Source organism: Trachinotus anak, unplaced genomic scaffold (genome assembly GCF_046630095.1).
Source record: "Trachinotus anak isolate AG129_WGS33_773 ecotype Australia unplaced genomic scaffold, CSIRO_AGI_Tana_v1 ptg000021l, whole genome shotgun sequence".
NCBI lineage: Eukaryota > Metazoa > Chordata > Actinopteri > Carangiformes > Carangidae > Trachinotus > Trachinotus anak.
In genome coordinates, this window is record NW_027273872.1 from 2518194 (window position 1) to 2546024 (window position 27831).

The 27831-nt window shown below is 41.5% G+C and overlaps 1 protein-coding gene across 3 annotated transcripts; it reads left to right on the plus strand.

Moving 5' to 3' along the window:
- Positions 1 to 75: 75 nt before the first annotated feature.
- Positions 76 to 27803, plus strand: arhgef6 (Rac/Cdc42 guanine nucleotide exchange factor (GEF) 6). 3 transcript variants are annotated; one of them, XM_071506639.1, is made up of 24 exons: positions 76 to 272; positions 907 to 999; positions 1171 to 2202; positions 3289 to 3372; positions 5441 to 5525; positions 8472 to 8593; positions 8958 to 9162; positions 10099 to 10151; positions 10765 to 10859; positions 11149 to 11244; positions 12466 to 12588; positions 15001 to 15139; positions 15508 to 15567; positions 17342 to 17488; positions 18667 to 18753; positions 19147 to 19228; positions 19752 to 19867; positions 20112 to 20291; positions 21259 to 21279; positions 23361 to 23457; positions 23798 to 23884; positions 24016 to 24115; positions 24417 to 24471; positions 25297 to 27803. In XM_071506639.1, the coding sequence occupies exons 3-24, from the start codon at positions 2038 to 2040 to the stop codon at positions 25417 to 25419; spliced, it is 2322 nt and encodes a 773-aa protein (XP_071362740.1). In that variant the 5' UTR covers positions 76 to 272; positions 907 to 999; positions 1171 to 2037; the 3' UTR covers positions 25420 to 27803. The 3 variants fall into 3 exon arrangements, with proteins under 3 accessions (XP_071362740.1, XP_071362741.1, XP_071362742.1); XM_071506640.1 differs by lacking the exon at positions 21259 to 21279 and having other exon boundaries at positions 76 to 999; XM_071506641.1 differs by lacking the exons at positions 76 to 272; positions 907 to 999; positions 1171 to 2202; positions 3289 to 3372 and adding an exon at positions 3052 to 3227.
- The last annotated feature ends 28 nt before the right edge of the window (positions 27804 to 27831 follow it).

Consider the following 27831-nt stretch of genomic DNA (forward strand, 5'->3'; position numbering starts at 1 on the left):
TCCTTTCTCAAAGTTGTCTGTAAAGCTTAGGTGAGTCTCCTCGTGCTATATAAAGAGCCGAATGACTTGAGTTCATTCTTGTGTTAAGAATGAAGAATGTACTTCCGACTGGACGCTACTGTTTTCAAGGGTCAGGCAAATGTTACTGTCAAAATGTTCCAATGTAGTTTCCTTGGAAATGGATCCATCACCATAGAGCCATTTGATGGCATGCAACGACAAAACCAAAGGCAACAACAACCAAATGCAACTCGACTGATAGTCAACAGCTGGTAAGCAAAGCAAACCTCTTTGTTTCTCATCTGTAAATGAGTTTCTCATTGTCCTGTATTGCAATCTCCACTCAAAAGGGTGATATTCAAGACAACTTTTGCCTCAGGGGACAAAAGAAAAAAAGGAGGTCGACTGAGTGAGCCTTTTTCATTGTAGTCCGTTTTCATCAGCTAAAATTGTCAAAAAGTGCAGCAACATCCCAAGACATTTCGCCCCTTTTCGACAATGAAAGCTTTAACAGCCATTTTGCCAACTGAGCCCTCAAAACAATGCCCTTTTTTTGCCTAACCAATCGTCCAACCTCAGTAAAATGATTGGCAACAGTGCATTTTTTTTTTTTTTTTAAGTCAAAGGTAAAAAAATGTCTAGTTATTTGTAAGAAGTCTTACTTGGTAAAAAATTTAAAGCCATTTTTAAATTAAGAGCCATTTTCTCAGTATCGAAACCTTTTCAACAAGCATGCCAGTTCAAACAATGGAGACCTCTGGAAGAACACCAGCGTCCTAACTGCCAAACTGGAAGCAATCACTGAAGCGAATTCGCTGTTGGACCAAGGACTAAAATATTTTCAGATATTTTATGAATACATGATTAAGACATGGGCGACTTGATAATATTATGTTCTAATTTCAGGATGAACATCCCTCCAAGGAAACTGCCCTTACAACGTACCTGAATTGTGTCGTCAAGTTGTCGGACCAATGAAGCCACAGTACACCAATGCAGGTATGCCAACCAGAGTAATCATTATCTCTTAACAATCGGTACGTTTTTAAAAAACCAAAAGTATCATTGAGGAACAGTTTAATAAGTTAGAAGTGACCGCTGTGGTTGTGGTATGATTTAATAAAAATGTAGCTGTTGTGTGATGAGTTGATCATGTTTACTGTGTTTCAGATGCTGCTGGCACGGGCTTCTGTTGAGAGTGCAAGTTGAGTCTCTTCAAGTGGAACAACATGTTGAAAGTGGGAAGAACACAGGCTGAGAATTTGCTCAATTAAGTTTCTGATGTTTTCAATAAAGACTTTAAAAAAAAAAAAAACTTTGTTCACTTAGTTTTGTGTTGACATGAAAGAAGAATGCAAAGAGCACAGTTCTCCACAGAGGTATTTTAATGTTACTGTAGTTATATCTTTAAATGGGGCTGAGGTATCTGTGGTTTCTGGTTGATGTTTTATAAACATGTCTTTTCAAACTTGAGCTTTTGTAATAGTGATGTGCATTCACCACATCTTACTTTACCTCACTGAACTTTTAGATCTATTGGGACAATCACATTATTTCCTCCTGCAAATATTCAGTCCACAGAAATTATTCATGGGACATTCAGTTGTATTGCTATGTCAAACCTAAGCATGACCCCATTCTGCATCATTATGTGAAACCACACTGTAGATATTATGGATTGGATGTCAGCAGACGACATGCCAGGCGCACAGTAGTAGTCGGTGTTTCCTGATTCTTGCGGCATTTTAAACTTGTAATTTAATACTAGAGAAAGTTCCCTCTGTCAGCATGTGTGTCCTCTGCAGAGGAAAAAGGCTCCTGTCCATTGTTGAGGTGCTTGTTTGCCAGTAGGGGTGATCATCAGTTTTGCGTGAAGAAGCAGCGTCGTCCTTCCCCCACCGCCTCCTTTTTTTTTTTTTTTTTTTTAACTTGTAGCAGAAGTGCGGATGTGAGTTGCATATTGATACGGAACAGGCCGCCAGTTTTTTTCTTTTTTTATAGCAATGTGTGCTTAGGCAATGATCATCGTGTGGAGCTATGAATCCAGAGGAGCAGACGGTAACGTGGTTAATATCACTGGGGGTGCTCAGCTCGCCCAAAAAGAACATAGCGGACCCGGAGGAGTTTTTGAAAACATCGCTGAAGGATGGGGTCGTCCTGTGCAAGCTCACGGAGCGGCTCATACCTGGCTTCTCTCCCAAGGTGAGCTGCTGATTTAACTTAACTTAAGTCAACAAATGCCAAATGATCGACGGCTCTGGTCGAACGGAAGGGAGGGGTTTGTTGAAAGTGATCCCGACAAGAACTTCTCCCCCCCCCCCACCACCCCCTCCCTGCAGCAGGCCCTTCATTTTAGCAGCTCAAAGCACCAGAGTCGTGTAGTTTGGATGTTTTTGCTTTGCATGAACCTTTTGTGTGTCGAACTACAGCCGCTTTCGGCGAGTTTTCAGGTGTGAGATTTCAAGATGCGGTTTCCTGTGAAGCGAGGAAAATGTTCCGCATTCTTGACAGGAGTCAGTCGGTGTGAACACCCTCCAAAACAGGACACAGTCGGTAGCAGGGGTGTGTGTAAAAAGACACTGACCACAGCGGGGGGGTGCACGGAGCAGGGCATTTCACCGCACTCGCAGTTTTAAACTACTTTTTTTTTTTTTTTACGTGGTTAATGTAATCATCGTGAATTATACATGTTTCGTTGTCGAGATGAGAAAAGTTGATAATGATAAATAACAGTTGCAAAGACGGTTCGTCACTTCCTCCTGCTCTTCCCAGTGCGACCTCCTCTTTCAACAAGCGGCGTCAATGTAAACGGAAACAGCGACAATAAAACCGGAAGTAGTAACTTCTCTCTTCAATGGTTTTCTTTTCTGCCCAGATTGTCGCTCTTTCTCTTTGGCTGCCATACACTGTTGTTAAAAAAAAAAAAAACAGTTCGGGATTTAATTACAAGAAACCAAAAGCCAAAGTTGTCTTTCGCGTTTGAGCGCGGCTGTTCATCGGGATTTTATTTTGAAAGGTAAAAAAAAAAAAAGTGAGCGGATGTTTTGCTTACAGTGGTAACTTTGACTTTTTCTGTGGTGTTCATGGTTGTGTGTGCGTGAAGAAGACGCAGGAGGAATCCACAGTTATTCTGTTAACTGTAGGTTACAGCTGAGATGACAGCAGCGTCGGCCTGCAGCCCCAGCTGAGCGCTTGTGTCACATGTCTGTCTCCTTTACTAAACCGAGGTATTTGTTTATATATTTATTCCGTGTGTGTGTGTGTGTGTGTGTGTGTGTGCGTGCTCAGTATTGCCAGGATCCGAGGACTGAAGCCGACTGCATTTCCAACATCAGGGAATTTTTAAGAGGATGCTCGTCCTTGAAAGTGGAGGTAAGTTGTCTGTCAAGTTTCATGCACAAACCTGCGATGTTTTGACATGAGCTGATCTCTGTCTGTCATTATCTCCTCACTCAGCCCTCTTCGCCCACTGCAGTTCACAGAGGAGACTTAAACACACTCTTGCTTGTGTTGTGATCTGCTTACCCTGCTGGCATATGTTTCCTTCACACGTCCATGTGGAGCGAGCCACATTAACAGGCATGCTGTCAGTCACTCACACCGACCAGATCTGAGGGGAACTCTTGGCCTTTGTGACAAGTGTCTCTGTTCTCAAATTGGCACCACTTTTTCAAGAGAGAGGCTGCCGACGATTTTACTTCCTTGTAAATCCCCTTTCTCAATAATGCTGCAGTGACTTGATTTCTGTTCGTCTCTGAGGCAGACACTCTGAGGCCTGCGATGCTAAAAGCATGTCCTAATATTGGAATGGGTCAAATCATTTGCAGATGTTGGGAGTTTTCTCTCTCTGTCTCTGCACCAGCCTGTTTGTGACTGCTACACTGGACAGTAATTTCTCCACCAGCATTATAAATAGTCTTTTCTGGGCTTGAATCACATCAGTTGGTTTCTTTAAACAACTAATTGAGTCAGCAAGCCTGGCTCACTGCAAAGTCGAGTGGTTCAGTAGGTCTGCCCAGCTGGCTTGTTATGTCTGGGAGGTCCCCTTTGCTTTTATCCATCAGCCCTTCTGTAGCCCATAATTAGACCTTTTGTGGCCAGCCAGTAGCTCATGGGCAGAGGTTTTTGCAGAGCCACTGTCAAATGTATCAGCCAGGGGATGTCTGTGGCGTGACAGCGAACCCTGCCCATCCTTTGGTCAGTGATGTGATCATGGTTGGAGAACTTTTTCTTTCTGTTTCTGCCAAAGAAAAATAGTGTCTGCTTGTCCTGTGACTGCACAAAGAGAGCAGTCATACTGTTTTCACTTCTGCCCCGTGGTGCAGAAAGAGGAAGCGTCAGTTACTGCTCGATGCCTCAGATTTTTTGCTGCGTTATGAGCTGCATTGGATCATTTATTTGCTCTGATACTACTACAGTCATTCAGAGTAACATGTGTTCATAACGTGACTCACTGCAACCTTTGACCCTAACCACGGTCAAGGTCTCGGCACTGGCCACAGTTATTAATGATCGAGGTCAATACAGTGATGTAAGACCCATTTGGTCTTTCATTTCACTTATCAGTGCAAATGGATTTTTCCAGTCTTTTAATACCAGTGTTGCAAAATCATTATGCATAAAGCTAACATTGAATTCTTGCTTCTCTTTTTTTTTACATGTTGAAAAGAGTAAATGTTGGTAATCAAGTCGACCCTAAGGCTGATCCCATACCTTAAGATGTAACGGTCACACTTGCTTTGACTCTGAATGAGGTCACACACAACCCATGACCGAGGCTGTACTACTCAAACACTATATTTAAGATGTTTTATTTAAAAAGTGAAACTTTATCTGCTGGAGGAAAGAAGATAGCTGTCTGAGACAGAGCAAGCAAGCAGTGTGACAGTGAGTGTGCGAGCATCTACGAGTCGCGATGCGTCTGGCACTGTCTGTTTTATTTCAAACCACTAAGTCACAAAATATGGGTCACGCTCAACATGTCAGTTTTTATCTCTGTCTTGTTATAGGCTTTGTCAAATCCCTGTGTGCATTTCATTGTGTGTGTGAGTCTTTCTATTGTTTGTGCAGCAGCCTGAAATGAGTCTCTCTCTCTCTCTCTCTCTCTCTCTCTCTCTCTCTCTCTCTCTCTCTCTCTCTCTCTCTCTCTCTCTCTCTCTCTCTCTCTCTCTCTCTCTCTCTCTCTCTCTCTCTCTCTCTCTCTCTCTCTCTCTCTCTCTCTCTCTCTCTCTCTCCCTCCCTCCCTCCCTCCCTCCCTCCCTCTCTGTCTGTCTGTCTGTGTGCACTTAACAAGCATTACTGCTCAGATCAGTGCAATCAGTTGAAAAGTTCTGATTTTGACTTGCTCTCCTTCCACATCCGATGGATTCCAGGTTATTTGAACAGATGATTTGGGATATTTCTGGTCTGAAAGCATCTTCTCTGTTCCTTTTCCATCCAGGGGTTTGAACCAGAGTGGTTATACACTGGCGAGAATTTTGGCAAAGTACTGACCACTTTGCTGGCAGTCAACTTTGCCACACAAGGTAAGAGTTTCGCAGTCTTTCTCTGTATTTCCAATCCCCTACACTGGGAACTGTTTAATAATGTTTAGTCCTCTGTGAAAGTAAAGAGCCATATAATCATAATTGGTAATAGTATTAGTTTTTACATTCCAGTATCTGAATGCGTTAAAGAAAAAAATGAGGCGTCTAATGTGAAAAAGAAAAACAAGAATTGAGTGAAATTCCTCACATTAAAAATAAATGTCTCTGAAGTCTTCCTCACTCCCCTGTCACTTGGGGTAACCCTCAGTTCCAATAAACAAGCTTAGACAATGAATGAATAGTACATGTGGCTACATATTAGCTGTGGCCAGCTGATGTCTTCTGCCTCTTGTATGTGTTGTGATAGTGGTCCATTTCATTTTTCACTTTGTTCATGCAGCCGTCCTAAATCATGATTGAGTGTGTTACCCATGGGCAGCTGGCATGGCAGTGTGTGTTTGTGTCATGCTGGGTGCCATATTTACTCATGTGCATCCATAGCTTGAGCCATCCTGAATAATTCTCCTTCTTTGTTGGTAATATTTTGTACATTCAGCTCCAGTATGAGGCGAAATGCCTGATGTTACTGAATGCACTGTGTGTGTGTGTGTGTGAGTGTGTGCATTTCAGACACACATACTCCCCCCTTCTCAAATGCATTTCTTCAATGAGGACGCAGCATAATGTGGTTTGCAGTGCAGCAGCCCTACAGCAGTTTGGAGCTAATTGCTTTGCTCGAATCTCCTTGTTTGGGGGCACTGGAGAGGTAACGCCGGTCTCCCTCCAGTTTCCAACTCAAAGCTGCCTGAGAACCAGCTGCCTCAGAATGATGTAGTCAGCGTTTTCAGACCAATCTGCCACCGCTGCATGCTTTGTAAGAGATGCATAATGTTCCAGGCTATTTGAGAACACGTGTATCTGTAGACATATCTGTATGTAAAGACATTTATGGGATATGTGCCTCTGATTCTGCTTGAATGACAGTGAAGATGGAGCATCACTGCGGCTAATGATTATTTTTAATGGTTGATTATTCTGCTGATTATGTTTCTGATTAATTGAGTCGTCTACAAATGTCAGAATATTGTGAAAACAGACCACTGCAGTTTGCCGGAGCTGGAGGTGACGTCCTCAAATAGCATCTTTTGTCTGACTAACAGTTTAAACTCAGATATTCAATCTGCAGTTACGTAAAACAAACAAAGGTACAAAATCCTCTTGTTTTAGAAGCGATCAGCAGCAAACCTTTGGCATTTTTGCTTGAAGTAAATTCATTCTCTGTGTTTTCACCCATCACTTAATGAGCTAATTGTTCCATACCACCTGATATTACCTGCTGCATCTTCCTTTTGTGATATATTGCACTTGCTGTCACTTGGTTAATGCATGATCAATCTCCTGAGTGCACACAAATAGAGAGAAGTGGACCAGAAGCCTCTGCTGGTGCTGGGCTCTGCTTGATATGCAAATCTTTTACAGGCTGGCTGTGCCTGGCAGCTGTTCTGCCCTCTTCAGAAGTGAACTTGATTTGAAGTGGATTAGTCACAAGTTAGTCGATATGATTGAACATAAGAGGCCTCTGTGTTTTTACTCATGATCCTTTTCCAAGCCTTGTTTTTCCCCTGTCCCATGACGAGTCTAAGTGCTCAGCGTTTATGTTTGTGTCGGGTAAATGCTTTGAACATTGCCCTCGTACAGAAATAACAGTGGAAACCACGGAGCTGAGCTGACAGAAGGGCTTGTCAGGATTCTCTGTGTGTGTGTCGGGAGTGGCATGTGGGATCCACGAGTGCATGTGGACTATCCCGCTGCCTTCAGTGTCATTTTCATCATATCAGTTATGCCCCAGAGTGATGCACCCTGATGTCTCAGCATATGGAAAACAGTGGGGAGTTTTTCCATCTAAACATACATTACATAGGTTCCACATGATGTGCTGATAAAACAAGACGACACAAAAAAGAGTTACTGTAGCACATTTTACTGTGTGTAAGTGAAAGTGCACTTAAGCATTTGTCAATTTTATAGCCTCAGAGTCGAACTCCTTATTGGATCTGAATTAGAGGTTCCTAAGGTTAATGGTGCACACTCATTATTTTTTTATTCTTCTGTAATTTGCAGCAGGATAAGACAGTAGACCTGGCTGACATCCAGTTGGCACTTTAGAGGGAGTCTTCAGTGAGTGTGTTTCTGCTTGTTAGCCTGTAAGATGTTGCAGGGCTGCCATGTGTCACTTTTTAAGTGAGTCCTGGCAACACAATTGATACCTCCATCAGTGCATCCCAGAGACTGCACTCACACTGCAGGACAGCTGACAGCTACTGACCTTAAATCACTTCTCCTCTGCTGCAGTGGCTCAGCGATGACACTGTGGAGGGTTTGGGTGTCTGTAACATACATTCACCCACTAGACTGCACTTCAGATAAGAGACGGGGGGACGGACGGGACGGACGGGACGGACGGACATGTCAGTTTGTCAGAATGAAATTCATTTGCTGGACCAACACATGGACTGTATGTGTAATCAGTGAGGCGTATTTACATTGTGATGCACGTTGTCTTCCTTTTTACAGCAGCTCGAGCTTTTTTCGGAGCACTGTGCCAGTTCTGGTTAACTCAGATGATTCTATCTGGCGTTGTAAATGTGCAGCCCGTGTGTGCGCATGTTCACTGTCCTGTGGCTGTGCAGAGAAATGGACCGTACTCACATGAATTATCGTCAACCGGTCGTCCCCCAAAGTCTGTGCACCTGCGTCATCTGTGGTGATGATGATGGTGTGTGTGTGTGTGTGTGTGTGTGTGTGTGTGTGTGTGTGTGTGTGTGTGTGTGTGTGTGTGTGTGTGTGTGTGTGTGTGTGTGTGTGTGTGTGTGTGTGTGTGTGTGTGTTTTCAAGGAGAAGTTCAAACACCAATGCAACTGAAATATTTCCTGTGTGTGTCCATAGACTGTGCTGCCGAGAGGTCATGTCCGCAGTCCGGTGCACCCCCTCCTAGTCAGTCGACGTCTTCACACACACTCTCCTCTGCCAAATCCAAAGGCTCTCTGCGTAGACAATCCAAATCAGTGGTACGGTCCCTTCTATATATATATATATATCTATCTACATTTTCTATCTTCCTGTTTTTTCCTCACTTCACATGCTTGAAACTGGTTCATCAACGTTTGATTCCCCCCCCCCCCCCCCATTTTGCACAGATTTTACATCACGTCAGATCATTTAATATGTTTTACCCCATGTAACTACACATTTCATTCCCTTGCACAATAAAGAAATAATTATATTAAGAGAAGCATAAATCATTTCATACAAAGACAAATTTAAAAGAAGAATGTGCAAGTCCAAGATGAGGGGAATAGTTTTCATTGCACATTGCAAACACATACAGATATTTTGAGCATACACACCATGACACCTGTGTTTGTGTAACAGGAGATGTCTGAGAACGGTGGAGGTGGGCAGCTGATGGTGAAGGCTCGCTTCAACTTCAAACAGAACAATGAGGATGAGCTGTCATTCAATAAAGGTGAAGTGATCCTTGTGACGCGGCAGGAGGAGGGAGGATGGTGGGAGGGAACACTCAATGGCAAGACCGGCTGGTTCCCCAGTAACTACGTCCGGGAGGTCAAACCCTGCGGTGAGTTGGGTGGTGCTACCAGTTTCAAAAGGATTTTATTGCTAACTTTTTGTACAAGATACAAAATATACATTCAGCTAAACTTGCATGGTAATTTCCATTTGCACCTTATTGAGAAAGTGCAGTGCTGGTGCTATAGAAGAGTATTGTGGTGCGTTTTTTTCCGCTGTCTGGGCTGTGATGAAAATCATTTGTTGCAAAATACAGCACTGCACAAACAACTGTAATCTTTTGTGTCTTTATTGAACACACCTATTAAACATCCACAGTGCTGGTGGAAAAAGTGAGCGTACCCTTGGATTTAATAGCTGGTCGAACCTCCTTTGGCACCAATAACCACAAACAAGTTCTTCCAGTAGCTGATGATCAGACCTGCACAATGTTCAGGAGGAATTTTAGACCATTCCTCCTACAACCTCTCCTGAGCTTCAGCAGGTGGACAGACGCCCTGACGTTATCCTGTGAGATTCCTTGATAAACTTGGAAGTTCATTTTCCCGCCCTCTAAATGTTTGAGTGTTGGTTTCATTGTGTGGACTCCAGGTTTGTCGATGCCATCAGCTGAGTGGTTCACACACTTTTTCCAGCCTACACTGCGAATGTTTGAATCATGTTTTCAATGTGGAAAAGAACAATACAATGATTTGTGTGTTAATTGTTACAATAGATTGTGTTTGTTCATAATTGTGACTTGCATGAATATCTGCTACCGTACTCTCGTGGTCTCTGTGGTGACAAATTTATACATAAAACTGTAACTTTTGAAGGTCTTCTGAAACTCCCTTTCCTATGAGAAAAAATTTCATTCATCAGTTCATATTCAATTGGGTTTAAATGTCAAACTGATCTATATTTATTGCTTGGATATTAAGTGTTTTATGAATTAGTTCTGAGGAACTCGCCAGTCCTTTAATACTGTTACTTATCCCCTCTACAGAGAAGCCAGTGTCTCCTAAAGGAACTCAGCTGACCAAGAACTACTACAGTGTGGTGAGTGAAAGATTTTGTAGGAATGTTTGTTATTCTTCATGTCAGCTAACATTTTTCATAGAGATCTTACAAAAGCTGAATTTTACAAGGTTTTTTATGACTTTATTTATTATTATATACAGTATGTATGTTGGACAAAACACATGTTTGGTTGCTATTGAAAAGTACTGAGAGGTTGGTTGAACGTAGCGGTAGGGAAATGATACGTTTGAGATCATGTAAGTGACAAGTCTCTCTGATAGGTAGCAGAGCAAAGTAAAGTGAGATCTGGAAAGTTATGGGCTTTAGTTTACTAGATTTCTATCACATCACAGAAATGCTCTGTAACCCTCTGGTCAGTGTGTCTGTGATTGTCTTATCACAGTTTTCATTACGCTTATCATTTTGAACTCAACAAATAAGCAACTTCCCCTTTTCAGATCACACTCTATAACCCCTGCATCACTTTGTTTTCTCACTGTTTAAGTGAACTAAAAATAACCAACGTACTGGTGAAGTACTGTGGACCAGTGAAGACACAAATCACCCAGATTTCCTCATCTGAAACACTGTGCTCTTCTTTAATCTGACAGCATTAACACGCAGCATTCTGCTGGTTGTGCTGCTTTTGCAGGTGGTGCAGGACATCGTGGAACACGAGCGGGAGTTTGTCAAGGAATTACAAACAGTGCTGAGTTGTTACCTGCGACCCTTGCAAGCCAGCGACAAGTAAGAGCAATGACAAGGAAAAGTGTCAGATTTGTTAATGGGCAAAATCCAGGACAGCGTAGATTACCAGGAAAATCCAAAATCCAAAAATAATTGGATGATTCAAAATTCTTGAATCTCATTTGTCTTAATTATTTTGTGACTACACATAAAATTAAAGTTTTCAGAAACTTGTCAATATTCTTAATAATAACTTACCTCAATTATAACCAATGATATTGCCCACTGTACTTCTGATGTTATAGCACAGACCTAATTATCTCCAACTGTGCTAAATGTGTATATTCAGGCTGAGCAGTGCAGACAGCGCCACCCTGTGTGGAAACCTGGAGGAGATCCTCACCTTCCAGCAGGGACTGTGTGTGGCTTTGGAGGACTGTATCAAGTAAGTCATGCTGGTACATTTGTAGTTAGATCAGTTGCATTCAGCTTCTGTTCTAACAATCTGAGTGAAGAGCGATGTTTCCACCGTTGTGAACCGTCCTCTGCTTGTTCTGTAAGAATCAGCAAATACCTTTAAAAGACCATTTTAGTTTTCATTAAGTGTTTAGCTCATTTACTACACTGCGCACATACTATACATTACTGCCAAGACTTCTACAAAGCATACCATACTTGGTTCTATTTTTGCAATCACTTCCTTCCTCCCAGAAATCTCTTCCCTCTGGGTACAAATATCAACTTGCGAAAACTGAAATATTGTCTCAAATAGGCAATGAACATGAAAACCAGTGTGTGTGTATGTATGTATGTGTATATATATATATATATATGTGTGTGTATATATATATATATATATATCAATCTGTGCAAAGATATTAACTCTGATAAAAAAACAAAACAAAAACATATATATATATATATATATATGTATGTATGTGTATATATATATATATGTGTGTATATATATATATATGTGTATATATATATATATATATGTGTGTGTATATATATATATATATATATATATATATATATATATATATATATGTGTGTATATATATATATATATATGTATATGTATGTACTTTTTTTTTTATCAGAGTTAATATCTTTGCACAGATTGATTTGAAAAATCTGCATATCCTCTGGTGCGTTCATGCACTGGTGGGGAAACTCTGATATCAAGAACTACTGGAAACAAAAATCTGCTTTGGTAGAAGGAAAATATGTTCAGATATCTCAGGAGGTATGGTATGCTTTGGAAAATGGCCTGCAGGAAAGTGTGCTTAAAAAAGCCCTAAAAATAAATACTTCAACTATATAACTTTGAGCTTGAGGCCTGGAAATTCTTAAATTTCTCTCCTTCAGTTTAAGAAACTTCAAGACGTTGTTGTATTTGTGGATCTCTGTTAATCTGATGAGAGCAGCTGAGTGTCAAAGACCTGGATTCTGCCGGGTCTTGTACTCTACTCGTCTTTGGCTTAAATCTTAGACACCCTGAGTAAAGGCAGGTTTTCTGTTATTGGGAAATGACTCTGAATATGATCATAACCTTTCTCTTTCTATATATCTCTCTTTTCTTTTCCCAACCCTTTTTTTTTTTTAAAACTTCTTTTACTCTTTCCACTTCTCTGACCTTGTCTCTGTATGTCCGACTTTGCAGAGTCCACGAGGGCCAGCAGCGAGTGGCAGGCTGCTATTTAAACCTGATGTGTCAGATCAAGACTCTATACCTGGCTTACTGCTCCAGCCACCCTTCAGCCGTCTGCATCCTCACCGACCACAGGTCAGCCCCTGCACACAGCCCACGGCCACGGCCGTACAGTACCATACCAGAGAGACGTCGTGCTTTTTAATCAGACGGGTCACAAAGGAAACATCTGCCAGATTTAAGTTTTATTCTTTCAGCTTAACTTTCAGGGTTCTCAGACCTGCATTTTTAAAATGGCGTTTGAATGATCATTTATAGTCGCTCTGTAGTCATTAATCATTAGACGCTCCGCGCGTTTGTGTGTGTGTGTGTGTGTGTGTGTGTGTGTGTGTGTGTGTGTGTGGGGGGGGGGGGGGGGGGGGGGGGGGGGGTGTTGAGGTGGGTAGTTGATGTGGGGGCCGCAGTAACACTGCCCCCCCCCAGATCAAAGGCACAAGCAGCCAGAAACCAGCCGACCCAAGGCAGCATGCCCCCACGACAGCCACGTGCCCAACCCAAAGGGGAGCCCCCAAGGCTGTACAGAGGTGACAACCCCCCAGTGTGAGGAGCCCTGTAGAGGGATAGCGGGCAGGAATCCCCCCAGCCAGCCCGCAACCACCAACCCCAGCGCGAATCGGGCCCAATGCCAAAGGCCCGCCCACACCCCCAGCAGAGAGCCCACCACACACCAGAGAGGCATTTGATTGACTTAACTCCCTCATTGTGCTGTCTGCTGATGAAGGTTCCAACTTGGTACTAGTTAGCAAGTTTTCTCCAAAACAACATCCTTCAAACTATAATTTAACCAACTGGTTCCCAACTGGGGGGCATTACAGGGGGTTAGAAGATGAGCTGAACGGGCCATGAAATGAGTCCCTGTGTAGGAAATGAGAAAAAACAACATTCTGCCACGCAAAATGATTTTTATTTTTTCTTATCTTAGCTTAATGTTAGCTCTTCAGGTCCCTGAAAATTATTCAAATTAAGAAGAAGAAGAAAATAACTATTTAATTAAAAATTTCACAACTCAGACTTAAATCCTGTAAAGGGTCAGTTTTAAACCTTTTAATAAAATAACCCAGATGCCCTCAAACTTTGCTTAAATATGTATCTTCACAGAGTTGTTTGATAAGGGATTCTAAGACGACTGCTTATTTTCTGATGCCGAGCTGTAGTTTAACTTTTAGCCACAAGATGTCAGGCTCTCTATCTGTAAATGAACAGGAAGCTAAACTGAGTCTCGGTTTCTCCACCAGGTCCCTGTGTGCTGAAGGTTTCCCTCAGTCCATTTAAATCCATTGAAATGCATCATTCTCCTGAAGGGGGGCTGCTGTTATGAATCTGTATTGCAGAGATCACAGTCACGGTGAAATAGCTAAGTGATCGTGGTGCAGTTTAAATGACAGTTTCTACATTGTGAGCTGCAGATTACACACAGGAAGAAGCTGACTGTTGACAGGATGTATAGAGTTGTGGTTACAGTGAAAGGCAAGCAAGGCGCTTTTTCACAGAAACACAGCAACACAAACACATTTGCCTCTTTCTTTTTCACATTCACATTTAGCCACTGTTACCAGATAGCGCTGCTGCAGGATTCTGTTTGACTGAAGTTCTGGATCTTTCAAAGCACGTTGGCACGTTGCAGAAAAGTGAACACGTTGCAGTTGACGGTGGTGGCGGTGACTTATTTTGTGCTGCCCTTCAAACTTTGTTAACACCTTGACAGTTTTTAGTGGGCTTTTCTCACCTGCACCACTGGTGTGATGTACTGTCACAGTGTCGGTGTTTCTTGCAGCAATGACAAATAAATGGAGACAAATGACATGAGTACAAATATGACCTTTATCATCAAAAATAAGACTTCACACTGTTCTAGTGAAATGAATCCTGCATCTAACTGAATGTCTCCATGCCAGGATGTGGTTATGTAATTTAGGTTTTACTGATTCTAGATTTCTTACGAAGTTGGAAACACATGAAGTTTTAAACATCTGCTCGATGCAGTCACCTTTTTTCAGCTCTTAAAGGCGACTCTCTCTATTATCTATAATCAACAGCTGAAAGTGTTTATTTACATCCTTTTACAAGTCTTAACTGTATGTATCACAGGTTTGAGGTATAACAAATACACAGAATGTCACAATAAGGTCTTTTTAAATGGGTATTTTTCAGTTTTAGTGTACATCAACTTAACCCGCACAGATAAAGTTGTTTAAAAACTGACTGTATTGTAAAACCTTCTGGTCCCCGCCCTACTGTATGTGTATCATCTGGACTCAGACATATCCAGTGACAGTGATAAACTTTAGATTGAAATCACTCTAATCTGTAATGCACCGAGAAGGTCAAATTCTTAATGGTTTTATAGTAGCATCAAGTTCTCATCAGAAATCTGCATCCTTGAAGTGTCCTTGAACTTTGACCCATGCAGTCAGGCTGCTGTGGACTAAAAACACATTTTTACCCTTAAGTGTGCATTAAAAGTGTGTATTTCTGTGTGTTTAACAGTGATGAACTAGACAAGTTCATGGAGAGCCAGGGAGCGAGCGCTCCAGGGATCCTGACCCTGACCTCCAGCCTCAGTAAGCCCTTCATGAGGCTCGACAAGTACCCAACCCTGCTGCAGGAGCTGGAGAGACACGTGGAGGTACAGGAGGAAATGTCTAAATACATCCTGAAACAAGATATAATCAACCATTTTTCTTAGATAAAAGAAATGAAAATATTGTTGAATTGCATTCATGTCTGTGCTGTACTGTTTCAGTGCAATACACAAAGTTCTTAACTATTCAAATTTTGTTGAGCTGATTTAAATGACTGCTAAAATCTGACAGTGTATAAAAATGGAAAGTAAAAACTCTAAAGAATGAGACTTTCTCTTCCTGTCTCTGACCTCCTTTCTCTATCACAATGTATCTAGTAATCACACTTTTTTTTTTCTTTAACATTTAGGGCACTACAGCTCGATTTTAAGCTTCTGTATTTGATTCGATGTGTTGTTTATTTCCACTACAGGAAGCCCATCCAGACTACACCGACATTGTAAAGGCAACAGCAGCATTTAAGAGCTTGGTGGTGAGTCTGGAAATCCAGAGGGATCTTCAATCTTAAACTGGCCCTAAACTATATAATCTTTGTTCAACTCCACCCGGGATTATGCTTCCTCTTTCTATCAGTGCAGAACAAGCCTCAGTGAAACAACCTGTAAGCCTCTCGGGTCAATTCTCAATTACTCAATTGGGCATCTGCTGGATTTCTTCTTAATTATTTATTAACAAAATTGAAGGCACTGTTTTGTGTCAAAGGTTAAAATGTGGCTGAAATTTTATTTTTATTTTTATTTAACCTTTATTTAACCAGGTTTGTCCCATTGAGATCATGCATCTCTTTTACAAGGGAGACCTGACCAAGATGGAAGCAACACAGTTACAGTATTGAAGAAAGAAAATAATAATAAAAAAATAAAGCAACTTTTTTAAATTTTTGCTTTTCTCTGGGATGTTTTGTTTGATCATAATCTCTAATGATAATTAATTGATTAAACTGTTCAAATTAATCCAAAGCGTAGGTTATTTTTGACAGTAAATTAGTCATTGTTAACGGGCCCACACACTAATGACAGTGTAACGTAACATAGCACTTCACAGTCAAGCGCAGCTCTGCCAAGAGTTCAATGAAAGTGCCTGAGCTTTGTGTCTGCTACATGTTGGGTGATAATGTTGTTCCTACAGTGGGTGTGAACTGAAATGCCATCTTAGAGGAGCTGGATTAGAAATGAGCAACCGCATTGTACTTGGGTGAACATAATTCTGAGCCACAATTTCCCCAGTACAGCTCCGAGTTCTGTGTTAGAATAAACGAGGTGACTCACACGTGTTTCTTCAACGGGCCTGCACAAGAAAGTGGGGGAAAAGAAATCACACAATACTGACGATTGTAATTTGCAAGTCTGATTTGTGTGTGTGTGTGTGTCTGTGTGTGTGAGTGTGTGAGTGTGTGTGTGGTTGGGTGGGAAGATGCTAAGAAATGCTAGTTACCTCTTCGTAGCGCTCTGTCTGAATCTCTGTTTTGTATGATGTGCAGGGGAAAATGGCAGATGTTGCATTGTCATTTTTCCTGCTCGAAGAGGGAGAACCCCTGGCTAGCACCTGAAAATATACTACCTTATGTCACAGGTTACTCCTTATACCTCTGACAAAGACGTCGAAAAGAAAAAAGAAAGAAAAAATCATGTAGACATTGGGCAGCTGTGGCTCAGGAGGCAGAGCGGGGTCGTCCACTAATCAGAAGGTCGGCGGTTCAGCCTGCTCTTCCTGTCCGAGTGCTGAAGTGTCCTTGGGCAAGATAATGAACCTCAAATTGCCCTTGATGTAACATCAGTGTGTGAAAGTGTGTGTGAGGTAGAAAAGTGCAGTGTGCCTAGAAAAAAAACGTTGCATGAATGTGTGTGTGAATGGGTGAATGTGGCTCGTAGTGTAACACACAGTGGTCAGTAAGACTAGAAAAGTGCCATGTAAGTGCAGTTCACTTACTAAATACCAGGAGTGAACTGGTACATTTTCTAAAGTCATATCTGTAGTGGGAAAGAAATCCCTTGCTGCTAATTTTTAGTAAAATATTGTAATTACTTTTACCAGTAAGCAAACACTAATTTTGTGAGAGTAGGTGTCACAGATTTTGACTTTATAGACTTTTTTAGAATGAAACTCTTCACATCCAGAAATTTGCAAATGGATATGAACAGCAAAGATATTTATCCAAAGCAGCCCTAAGAATTATTAAATATTTTGTCACCTTCATAGACTGCTTATATTTGTGTGTGTGTGTGTGTGTGTGTGTGTGTGTTCAGACACTGTGCCAGGAACTGCGGAAGCGCAAGAACCTGGAGCTCCAGATCTTGTCCGAGCCAGTGCGGGGCTGGGAGGGAGACGTCATGAAGAGCCTGGGTCACGTAGCCTACATGTCCCAGGTCCACATGAAAAATGGGTCCAGTGAGGTGAGAGGCGTGTTCGGTTTGTCTGGAGCTTTTTCCAGGACGACCAGAACTAACATCAATTTTCAATTTCTTCCTTCTAATTGTTAGGATTTGTGTGTCTTAGTGAAAGGTGTAGATTAGAGTCCCGTGGGTTCCAGTCAGTCAAAGAGGATAGATAGGCATCTTAGAGGGGAAGCTGTCTAAGGATTTATAGGATTACTAAGCTCTAAAAAAGTAGATTGTAATGACTTCTTTCCCTCATCTTCAAAATTCTTTGGTTTAACTGGAGTCATTGTTTCATTAAAATGATTATATCCATGTCTCAGTTAAGAATACTGGTATCTCTCCTGCTGTATAACAAATACTATCAGTTAGAAATGCAATCATCATGACTGCACAGTCAAAAACTTACCCTGCAGTCTAGACACAAGGTTTTTGCTGGATTGTGAATGCTTGTTGTTTGATGCAGGAAAGGCCACAGAGAAAGTGTGAACACCAACGTGAGGTCAAGTGCTCTAGATTTGTATGACTAATGTGAAGTCAAACTAGTAGGAGTTAACCCAGCAGTGTGTCCTGATTTAAAACGCATGTGAAATGTTTCTAAATGTGTTACCAGATTCCCAGTTTCCATGAACCCTGTGCACTAAAATCCATCCTCCTCTGATGCTAATTAAACATCTCCCCTCAAGTGTCAAAACAGAAACCTATGTAGGCCAGACGCAGACTGAAAAGCAAGCTCCTCTTTTTTGTGTGGTTTCTGTGTAGGGGTCGACTTTGAGACGGTGGTTGGAAGAAAGCCCAACTTCTACAGTTGGATTTACCTTCTTTTGATCACAGCCAACCACTTTCCAACCACCGTGCTAGTCTCCATAATCATTTCACAACTCAACGTCCTCGTCGGCTCATCTCATTTTCCATTCATATAAAGAGCAGCAGCTTAGCCAAACTGCTATCTAGTTGTAACTTGAGATGAAATTTGCTAGTGTCAGCTGTAATGATGGTTTCGTATCAGTGCGGGCAAAATGAAGTGGCACGCATTTGGTTTACGATGAGCAGCGTGATTAACGGGCTCAGCTGCAGCCACCTTCCGTTCCAATACAATAAAAAGACAATGGCCATCAAAGAGAAGTTTGGTTAACCAGCAGACCTGCTGTAGTACGTGTGTGCATGAACTCATAGGTTTTGTTTCTCTCTTGCAGGAAAAAGAGGAGCGCTATTTAATGCTTTTCCCCAATGTGTTGGTAATGCTTTCCGCCAGTCCCCGGATGAGTGGCTTTATTTATCAGGTGAGCTACAGAGTATTGTCCCCTACGTCACTCCTGAATAGGATGGAAAACCCAAATTACAAAAGAAATGAATATTTTCTCAGTTAGCCATGCACTGGGTTTTCTTCAAGAGTTTCTGTTGCCAGTGAAATGGTGGTGAAAGAAATATCATTTGCAGCACTCACACAGTTTGGAAAAAAAATTTACATTTATTATTCAAATAAATCCCAAAATATCTGCATGAATAGATACCACTGAAGGTTTTTTTTAAGTGGGAATATCAGCTTTCGTCTTTATGGGAACATAACTCCAACTCATTTAATCAATTTCAGGTAATAACAACATATCATAGCAACTTATCTTCTACCTATGACACGGTGTCTTATTTCCTCTGTCTTTGTTTGTTCCATTCAGGGAAGGCTGCCACTGACAGGCACCACAGTAACGAGACACGCAGAGGACGCCGACACTGCCCATTACGCCTTTGACATCACAGGTTTGCGTCTGAATTTCTGGAGAAAAATGTGACTCGTCGTCTTTCAGTCTAACTGAGGACGCAGCAGTGATACAGTATAATGAGCTGAATCTTGGATGAAGCATCAGCACATCTTTAGCAGCTGAGGGACTGTGTCTTCAAAACTCGGAAATTCTTACAGTCTCAATCTCAGCTCACTAATTCATACGACAGGGCTGTGAAATGTTACATTTCAGCGAGCTGATGAGGCAGTCCTTCTCAGTGTGTCTGCGCACAGTCAATCAACTATTTTTTTAAAGAAAGACGTCTGATACACACTTGAAATAAGATACAGGACTTAATCCAGATAATCCAATAAATCATTAATTCCATTAAATTATGAATCCCTTGACAAACAGAAGTCTGCCCCACAGCATCAGCTTTGGGGAAAGTTTGGAGAAGTTAGACCTAGACATAAATACTAGATCTATGAAAACATGTGGTTTTGGTATGTGTTGACTCTGTATCTAACTTCCACTGAAGTAAGTGTGTGTGTGTGTTGCAGGAAGCATGATCGATCGTATTACAGTGTTCTGCAGTAGTCCTCAGGAGCTGCAGGAGTGGCTGGAGCATCTTCAGCCCTTTACCAAAGGAGGCAGCCCTACAGGCACCATCTCAAAGGTTAGCACATACAGACACGCACACAGACAAACACAAACAGACACACACTGTCTCTCACAAACACACACATACAGTACAGAGTCAAAACGGTACTAAAAGTGAAGCTTGCGCAACGCTGAAGTGTGAAGAACCTTTTGAACAAGTTCTCACCCTGAAGTGTCAAACAAAACACTCATCTTTCACTGCAGACTGTACAGTTGTCACACAGTTTCTTTTTCTTCTTCCCTTTGACTGTCCCATGTAGACTGTGGAAGGAAAGCCCCTGAGCATGGTCGGCACTCCTACTCACCTGTCCCACCTGGGCAGCCTCAGCGCCATCAGTCGTGGCCCCCTGGAACCACCAAAGATCAGCAAGCCCTGGTCTCTGAGCTGCCTTCGCCCCGCGCCTCCCCTCAAACCCTCCGCGGCACTGGGCTACAAAGAGGTAGGAGGATGTTGTGCTGCACAAACAAACCTACACAAGCTTGATATGCATCTCCGGTAAGCAGTCATCCAGTAAGTTGTTTCTCAGGAACCACAAGAAGTCCCCCTCCTCTACAAGTGCCCCCTGTCCCTTTTTCTATCTCTACTTTATTCAGACCCCCCCCCCGAGTTTCTGTTTTACACAGAGTTTTCCACCAAATACAGAAGCTACACAAGTAAATGGACACACACACCTTCAATTAATTAATTAGTCTGGTATTGACGCCCATTCAGGAGTAAAAGTAAAGATCTAAGTCCCACAGTTAGATGAGTAAATATGTTTCTAATTGTACTTTACATCAAGACAACAAAACAACAAAACTGTGATGACAACAGGAAAACCTTCAGCGCTTTGATCAAAGCGTGGGCCAGCTAGATAAAGGACACAGTGACTGTGGCAGACAGCAGAAGTCTTATCAGTATTGATTATGCAGTAGATAGAATAGCTCTGAAACCACTGGTGTGCAGGTGTGTCTGAAGCACGGAGGCCTGTGGAGAACACTGAGTGAACTGAGCTACTTGTGTTGGAGTGTGGCGATGTTCGCACTGTGGTCCATGTGGGAGGCAGAAGCTTTCACACAGTCAGCACTTTAAAACTTTCAGTTGATCCGGACACCCACGGTCTAGTGATGTGTTGGATATACAGTTCATCTGCATTCTGTGTTGTCACACTAAATACACAGATATGCTTCTGCAGGAACTCATTGAGAGAATAAAACAGTTAGCTGGGTCTTTTTCTCTGCCCTGCGGAGATTGCATGCATGCACCTCTGAATGCATGCAAATAATCACCTGACGCTGCACAGACAGAGAACAGGTGAATGGCAGGGCGATGTAAATATGTTCACCATTAACTCTCTATCACATCCTTCTCTCATCGTATTTTTCATGCACATTTCCCCTTTTTCTCTCTTCTCTTGCCTTCTGTAGAGGATGTCTTATATCATGAAGGTAAGGTGTGTGTGCGTGTGTGTGTGTGTGTTTGGGTAAGGATGTGGGTTCAGGGGGTTGGATGGGATGGGGTTGCCTGTGTGTGCGCGTGTGTTTGCCCCAGTGTTGAGCAGGCATGCCATTGCTCTGTTTGCTTCTCTCCTCCCTCGTTGTCATCTGTTGGTTTCCTGTTTTCTGTGGCTCTGCGTGTCTGTGTTCTCTCTCTCTCTCTCTCTCTCTCTCTCTCTCTCTCTCTCTCTCTCTCTCTCTCTCTCTCTCTCTCTCTCTCTCTCTCTCTCTCTCTCTCTCTCTCTCTCTCTCTCTCTCATTCCCTGTAGTGAGTCGAAGTCTCACTCACAACAAAAAAAACGTTTCTGATGCAAAAACAAAAGTAGTAATTTCTACTAGGGCTGCTATTTTTGGAAATCTAGGCACTGAGTGCAAAGTGCAGACAAGCCTACAGCCCTGAATGTGTTTGCACGTGTTACATCTGAACAATCAGCAGCCCAAATATGCTGTCTTATGTTTGACTGTGTCTCTTTTTAAGTTGCTTTCATGTTTCTGGCAAACTTCGCGGGAACTATGTTTTCTATGTATAATGGTGGTTCAGTTTTATCAGATATCACAATGATGTACATCCATCATTCACCAGGTGGTTTTAAACTAGTGCTCAACAAATAATCAAAATATTAGTGCAGGAGCTGCAGTTTTCTTTTTTTTTTTTTTTTTTTTTGATAAAGGTCAAATGTGTCACAATAGACTGTAAATGAAGTGTTGTGCTGCGACGGAGACACCTCGGCCTACAAACCATATTCTCCAGGCGTAAAGGAAAACTGTTGTTTGGTACAAGCTCCAACAACTCCAACAACAAAAATCACATCGTCATCATTTATTTATTTACATATATATATATATATATTTCAGTGATAGTGAAATGCTAAAATGATTAATCCAACTGAAATTGTGACTCATATCACAACCACAATATCTGCCCAAATAATCACAATTAGATTTTTTTGTCTATCGTTCAGCCGTAATTTAGACAGACTCCAGTTTCCTCGTGTCTGGAAGTGTCTCGTGGATTTCTTCTGTTCCGAAGTGGCCGCAGAAAAACCAACAGCTCAGCTTTAAACTGACGTAAATGTCACAGAAAGTGTACAACGTGCAAAATCCACTACTGGATTATTCCTAGCATTTGGGGGATGTGAAAGGCTGCGCGAAGCTCTTACATGACGTGAATCCCTGAGCCTCTTCAAAGATTGTAAGAGAAATGATTCAGTCAGTTCTTCCTCCTAATTCTGATGAGTGAGACTGTGGTAGACTTTCAGGACTCCCCATGAACAGGTTCGCTACCTGTTCTCCCATTGCGTGTTTGCCTGAGTTTCTCCGTTCCAGTCTGGGGCATGGTGCAAATGACATCACGTAAAGTCTTACGACAATGTTTTGCACATAAGTCACCAGTTACATTTGCACAGTCACACTGGTATAAGCACATTAACATTTTTCATTTCTAGTCAGTAAATTATTCATCACACCTCAGCCTTTAATGTGCTCAGTGGAGGAAACAGTCGTCTCACCTTTTTTCAGACCCTAAAATCAACACAGCAGAAGAAGAAAGAATCTCTCATTCACAAAACCACATGACTGTGGTTTGATATAGTGTAAGAAAAATGTAAAACATCCTGACTTCCTTTCTTCGCCTCGTAAAACATTCTATCCCACAGGTAAAGTTCGAATATTTGAAGTATTTTTATTCTCCTGCGCCGACTGAAGTCAAAATCTTTATGAAAAAATGTGGAAATAATTTTTAGTGACGCTTTGGTTTTCTTTATTACATTACGACGCTGCTGGGCAGGATTCATATTAGCACAGATGGATGACGTGGGTGGTTTGGTCACAGTCAGCACCACATGCTTGCTGCCCTGTTTGCTGATGGTATTTTGTTCTTTGATGTTTGTTTATAAGGGATGTGCGTCCCTGTGAGCTTGCATTCTGTTTGGTTTGGAGTCTTGGCTTCACAGGTGTGTGTTGCAGTGTGTGCGTGTGTGTGTGTTTGTGCGTGTGAAGAGAGATGGACTAAATTTAATGTTGCTCTCCTCCAGGACTCCAGCAAGAGCCCGCGGCCCATGAAGAAGTTCCTGCCAGGCAACAGGAAGAAAGAGCGGAAGCCCTCTGACGACGAGGTTCACATGAGGAAAAGTAGGGTTTTATCTTATTATATTTCTCACTTGTTTGTTTGTTTGTGTGTTTTTTATTTTGCTGTCATTGGTCATGCTGGTAATTTAGATAATTAATAGAAATATTTTTTCTTCTATGCTTGTGTTGATATTGAAAGTAAATCTGAATTATGGAATTTGATGCAGTGAAGATATCACTGGCATGAACTCTGAGCCTCTCACCTGAGGCGCCTGCAGCCCGTTCTTTACATGAATAATACAGAGTTGTGTGATAATGTAGTTGTATGTTTACTGCACCAGTGCAGTGTGGCATCCTGTCCTGAGTGTGTGTTTGTGATCCTGATGTTCTCTGGTTTTGTCAGGTACGGTCGCTCTGGAGGAGGACGCTCAGATACTGAGGGTGATCGAGGCGTACTGCACAGGAGCCAGTCTGCACCAGTCCACCACAGGTGTGTGTTTGTTAAAGAAACATGTACCAATTTGTTACACTAATGCCTTCTTCGTTTGCACGCCTCCAACAACTGATTCAGCCATGAATCAGCTTTCTCATTAATTTGTGTGTGTGTCTGTACGTGTGCAGTGGTGCGGAAAGAGTGCATCCCTCAGGTGCTTCTGCCAGAGGAAGAGAAGATCATTGTGGAGGAGATGAAGAGCAACGGGCAGACAGTTATTGAGGAAAAGTGAGCATATTATTACTATGAAGCATAGGTTTTCATTTACTCGTCGCACTGACAGTGACTCAAATGATTTGTCATTATTTGTATTTGGATCCTGATTTTCTCTGTAATGAGATTCAGAATTATGTTATTGATCCTACTGAAGCTGCAGAGGAATTAATCCTCACCAGTGTGACCTTGGGTTGGAAGCCAGTGTAACCCTCATATAAGAATGTGTTACCAAAAGGCGTTTTAAAGAGCAGGTAAAGATAAGTATTGATATTGTTTTGCAGACCTCACTGTATTTTCTGTTTCCTTCCCTCAGGAGCCTGGTGGATGCTGTATATGCTTTAAAGGATGAGGTTCATGAACTGAAAAAGGTGGGAGTTTTGTTCGACTGTGCACTGAATGTGCTCAAATGTCACACTAACACACTGTGTAGACAATGACCTTTGTGTCAGCAACACACTCCTGTGTCCTGCTCCTCAAGGGAATCGATGTGGTTGTTTAACTTTTAGTCAGTTACAGATGTGGTTGAATGTGGTTTTGGGGAGGGGTAGATATTAATACATGAAAATGAAAAAAAGCTGTTTGATCATATTCCCCTTTTTCACCTAAGCACGTAAAAACATTTTGTGATCAAGGTTTGTCTTTGTAAAGATAATTTACAATAAACTTTAAAAAAAAGCATTAAATGTAAATCCATGATATATTTTCAGGGGAAAACAAAACATTTTAATGTATATTATTTGAAAACTATAAATAAAAGTACTTATTACCATGAATTGAGAAAGATTACATTAAAAATACATTTAAAATACATTAAAATACACATTAAAAATGCCACCAATGAAACATTTGATACTGCATTATTTAATGGTCTTCAATTTCTTTTGCCCTATTTAGCATTTTTACGTTCTTTATTAACATTAAATCAATGCTGTATAACACACTCCAATGTAGTTGTAACTCAATTTAAGCACATTTTAAGTGTTTATTAGGGTACAGTATTATTACAACTGTTTTTAACTGTTGCTGCATTGCCACATACATACATCATTCTTTATCTTTTCTAGATGTATAAGTATCTTAAAACTATTATTAATATAAATGCTTATAAATGCTAATGCTAGGACCTGTGCATTTGAGTTTCTTGCAAGAAGCAACAGTTTGTTAAACACGCTCCTTGTCTGAATGTTTTACAGGAGAATAAATGGATGAAGCAGTTTCTGGAGGAGGAGCAGAAGTCTCGCAAAGAGCTGGAGAGGGTGGTCCGAAAACTGGCCAAGCAGAAGAATGATTGCACCTGGGATGACGGCAGCCACTGAACACATCCCTCCAATCATCCTCATCTTGGTGTGGCTGTGCGTGTAGGGGTACATTTATGTAAGCATGCTTGCAGAGGGACAGAGAGGGTCAGGTGTGCTGTCTGTGTGTCTGTCTATGTTGCGTCTCCATATTTCAATCACACATATGGTGAAATCTTTCTGTCTTCCTGATCCAGCCTCACTAGATGAGACATCAAATATGCTTCTTCCTGAAGCAGCTCAGCTAAACCAAGACTGATTTTTTTTTTTTTTTTTTTTAAATGGGATGTTTCAAACATACTGCCTCTCGGCTACTGGCACTGTGAACACTCCCCAGCAAATAGAACAATTTTGGACAAGGACAAAACAAGTTGTCCACTGCTTCTTTTGCTTCAGCTGGAAAGAGGAAAGGAGCACGAAGCCATCAAGTCCAATAGGTCTCCTCTTGCATGCACTTCTGTTACCAAGGGGGCTGATGTTCTCCTCATCGCATCATGGCGTTTTTGTCATTGTCATATTTTATTTGTCACTAGGATCCCGAGTGGGGAAATGGATTCATTGAGCTTTCATGAGCATGTGTGACATGTGGCATTTTTGTACCATTCTAGACATTCACATACACAAGTTTCAGGCTGTTTTGTAGGCATTTTAAGCAAATGCAACAGGTTAGCTCATCATCTTACATTCAGTTGTTTCCAAATGCAGCCCTTGACTGTTTATTTAAACTGCATGAATGTACAGTGTTTCTACAAACCGAATTCTGCATCAGAAGTGTGATAATCAAGATATTCAGATGTATAGTCCAAAGCTATCAGGGATGCAGCTGCATAATAAAATAGAAAAGGCTTAACTATGTATCATTTATTATATAAGAGTATGCAAATAATGACAGAGATGTCACCCCTACTCTTACTAAAATACATTATCATTTTACCATATTAATAACTTAGCCTGGCTTTATTTTGGATTTATAAGACATATTCCTATTTATTGTTCACCCAAGCATTTAATTGTGGTGTTAGCCTTATAGATATAGTTCTGCTGCCTTTACATGTCTGGAATTATATGAAACTACACTGATGTAAAGGCAGAAAAAAATATCCTTGTGTTGGCCAAGGGAAAAATAGACAGTTTTCAATTCAAAATTATTTTAGTAATAAGTCAGATTTAATAGTTCAGAGGTTTCTGTTTGCAGCCTCTATGGCCTCCTGACGGGTTCCTGCAGAGCTGATGGAGACAGACTGAGGAAATGAACAGAGAGAGATTTAATAGTTGGTGTAGAGTAGAGCTCAACTGTTTAAGTGCCTCCCAAAGGGGTCGAAAAACTCAAGAGTTTAAGACCAGACTGGGACTAAATGCATGATTTATACTGAAAGTGTCAGAGATAGATTGTGGTAATATTTTAATGAGGAAGGCTCAAGCTCAGTGGGTGTAAATCAGTTCTGAAAAACAAACAGGGCTCTGTGTGCTATTTAAGATGCAGCCTCTGTGTGATACAGCGGTACATTTCCTCATCAGGCTGCGTGTGTGCACTGTCAACACTGTTATCTACTCTTGCTGCGCTGCAGAGCAGCAGTGGATGCTATTGAAATGCAATAAGTGACTGCTTTACTGACTGACCTCTGGGATAGTCCCAGGCCAGATTTGGATAAATTGCAATAATGAATGAATTAACCCAATTTATTAACCAAAAAGAGCCAGGCCACGTGGTTTAGCCACCACACAGTTAGGCTGTTCATTATGTTCCCTTTGCCTTTATTTAATCAAGTCTCTTGTTTATTGATGATTGTTTAAAAACCACAGACCAGGTCCAAGTTTTCATTATAATAAACGATACAAACTGTAATAATACTGTACAATCCCTGTTGGGAAGTGCTGTGTTTGCGTGCACCTCTTTACAGGGAGGTCAGAGCACTGTGGAGGGTACAAGGCAGCACCGGTACATCTGCAGCAGAGTCACTGTCTTTTTCGAGAGCCTGAAAGCGAGGGGAATTCTTGCACAGGGACTGATCTTTACCCGCTGCTCCCACTGGGCCGCACAGTTAGCAAGCAGACTGTCTTCAGCGTGAACAGAGACTCTGCTGCCTGCACAGATGTACGATCATCTTTGCTGTTGAAATTAACATTGTTGCTGTTTCTGTATTTTCTATTGTTTTCATTAAGTATAACATACTGTAGTTTTCAATTCCCATTAGCCTCAGTGAGCACTTACTGGTGGGAGGGGGCTGAACTCCGGTTTCATCTTGTTTATTTGAAATGACATCTCCAGACCACTGTGTGTATTGTTTTTCAAAGGTTGTTCTATGCAATTATTGTTGTTGCAAGTGTTGTCATGCTTTTTTTCTAGACACTCTGTACTTTATGTTTGGTATGGTCATTCTTTTATTAAAAATTTAATATAACAAGTGGAGTTTAGCTTCTGAAATCAATTTC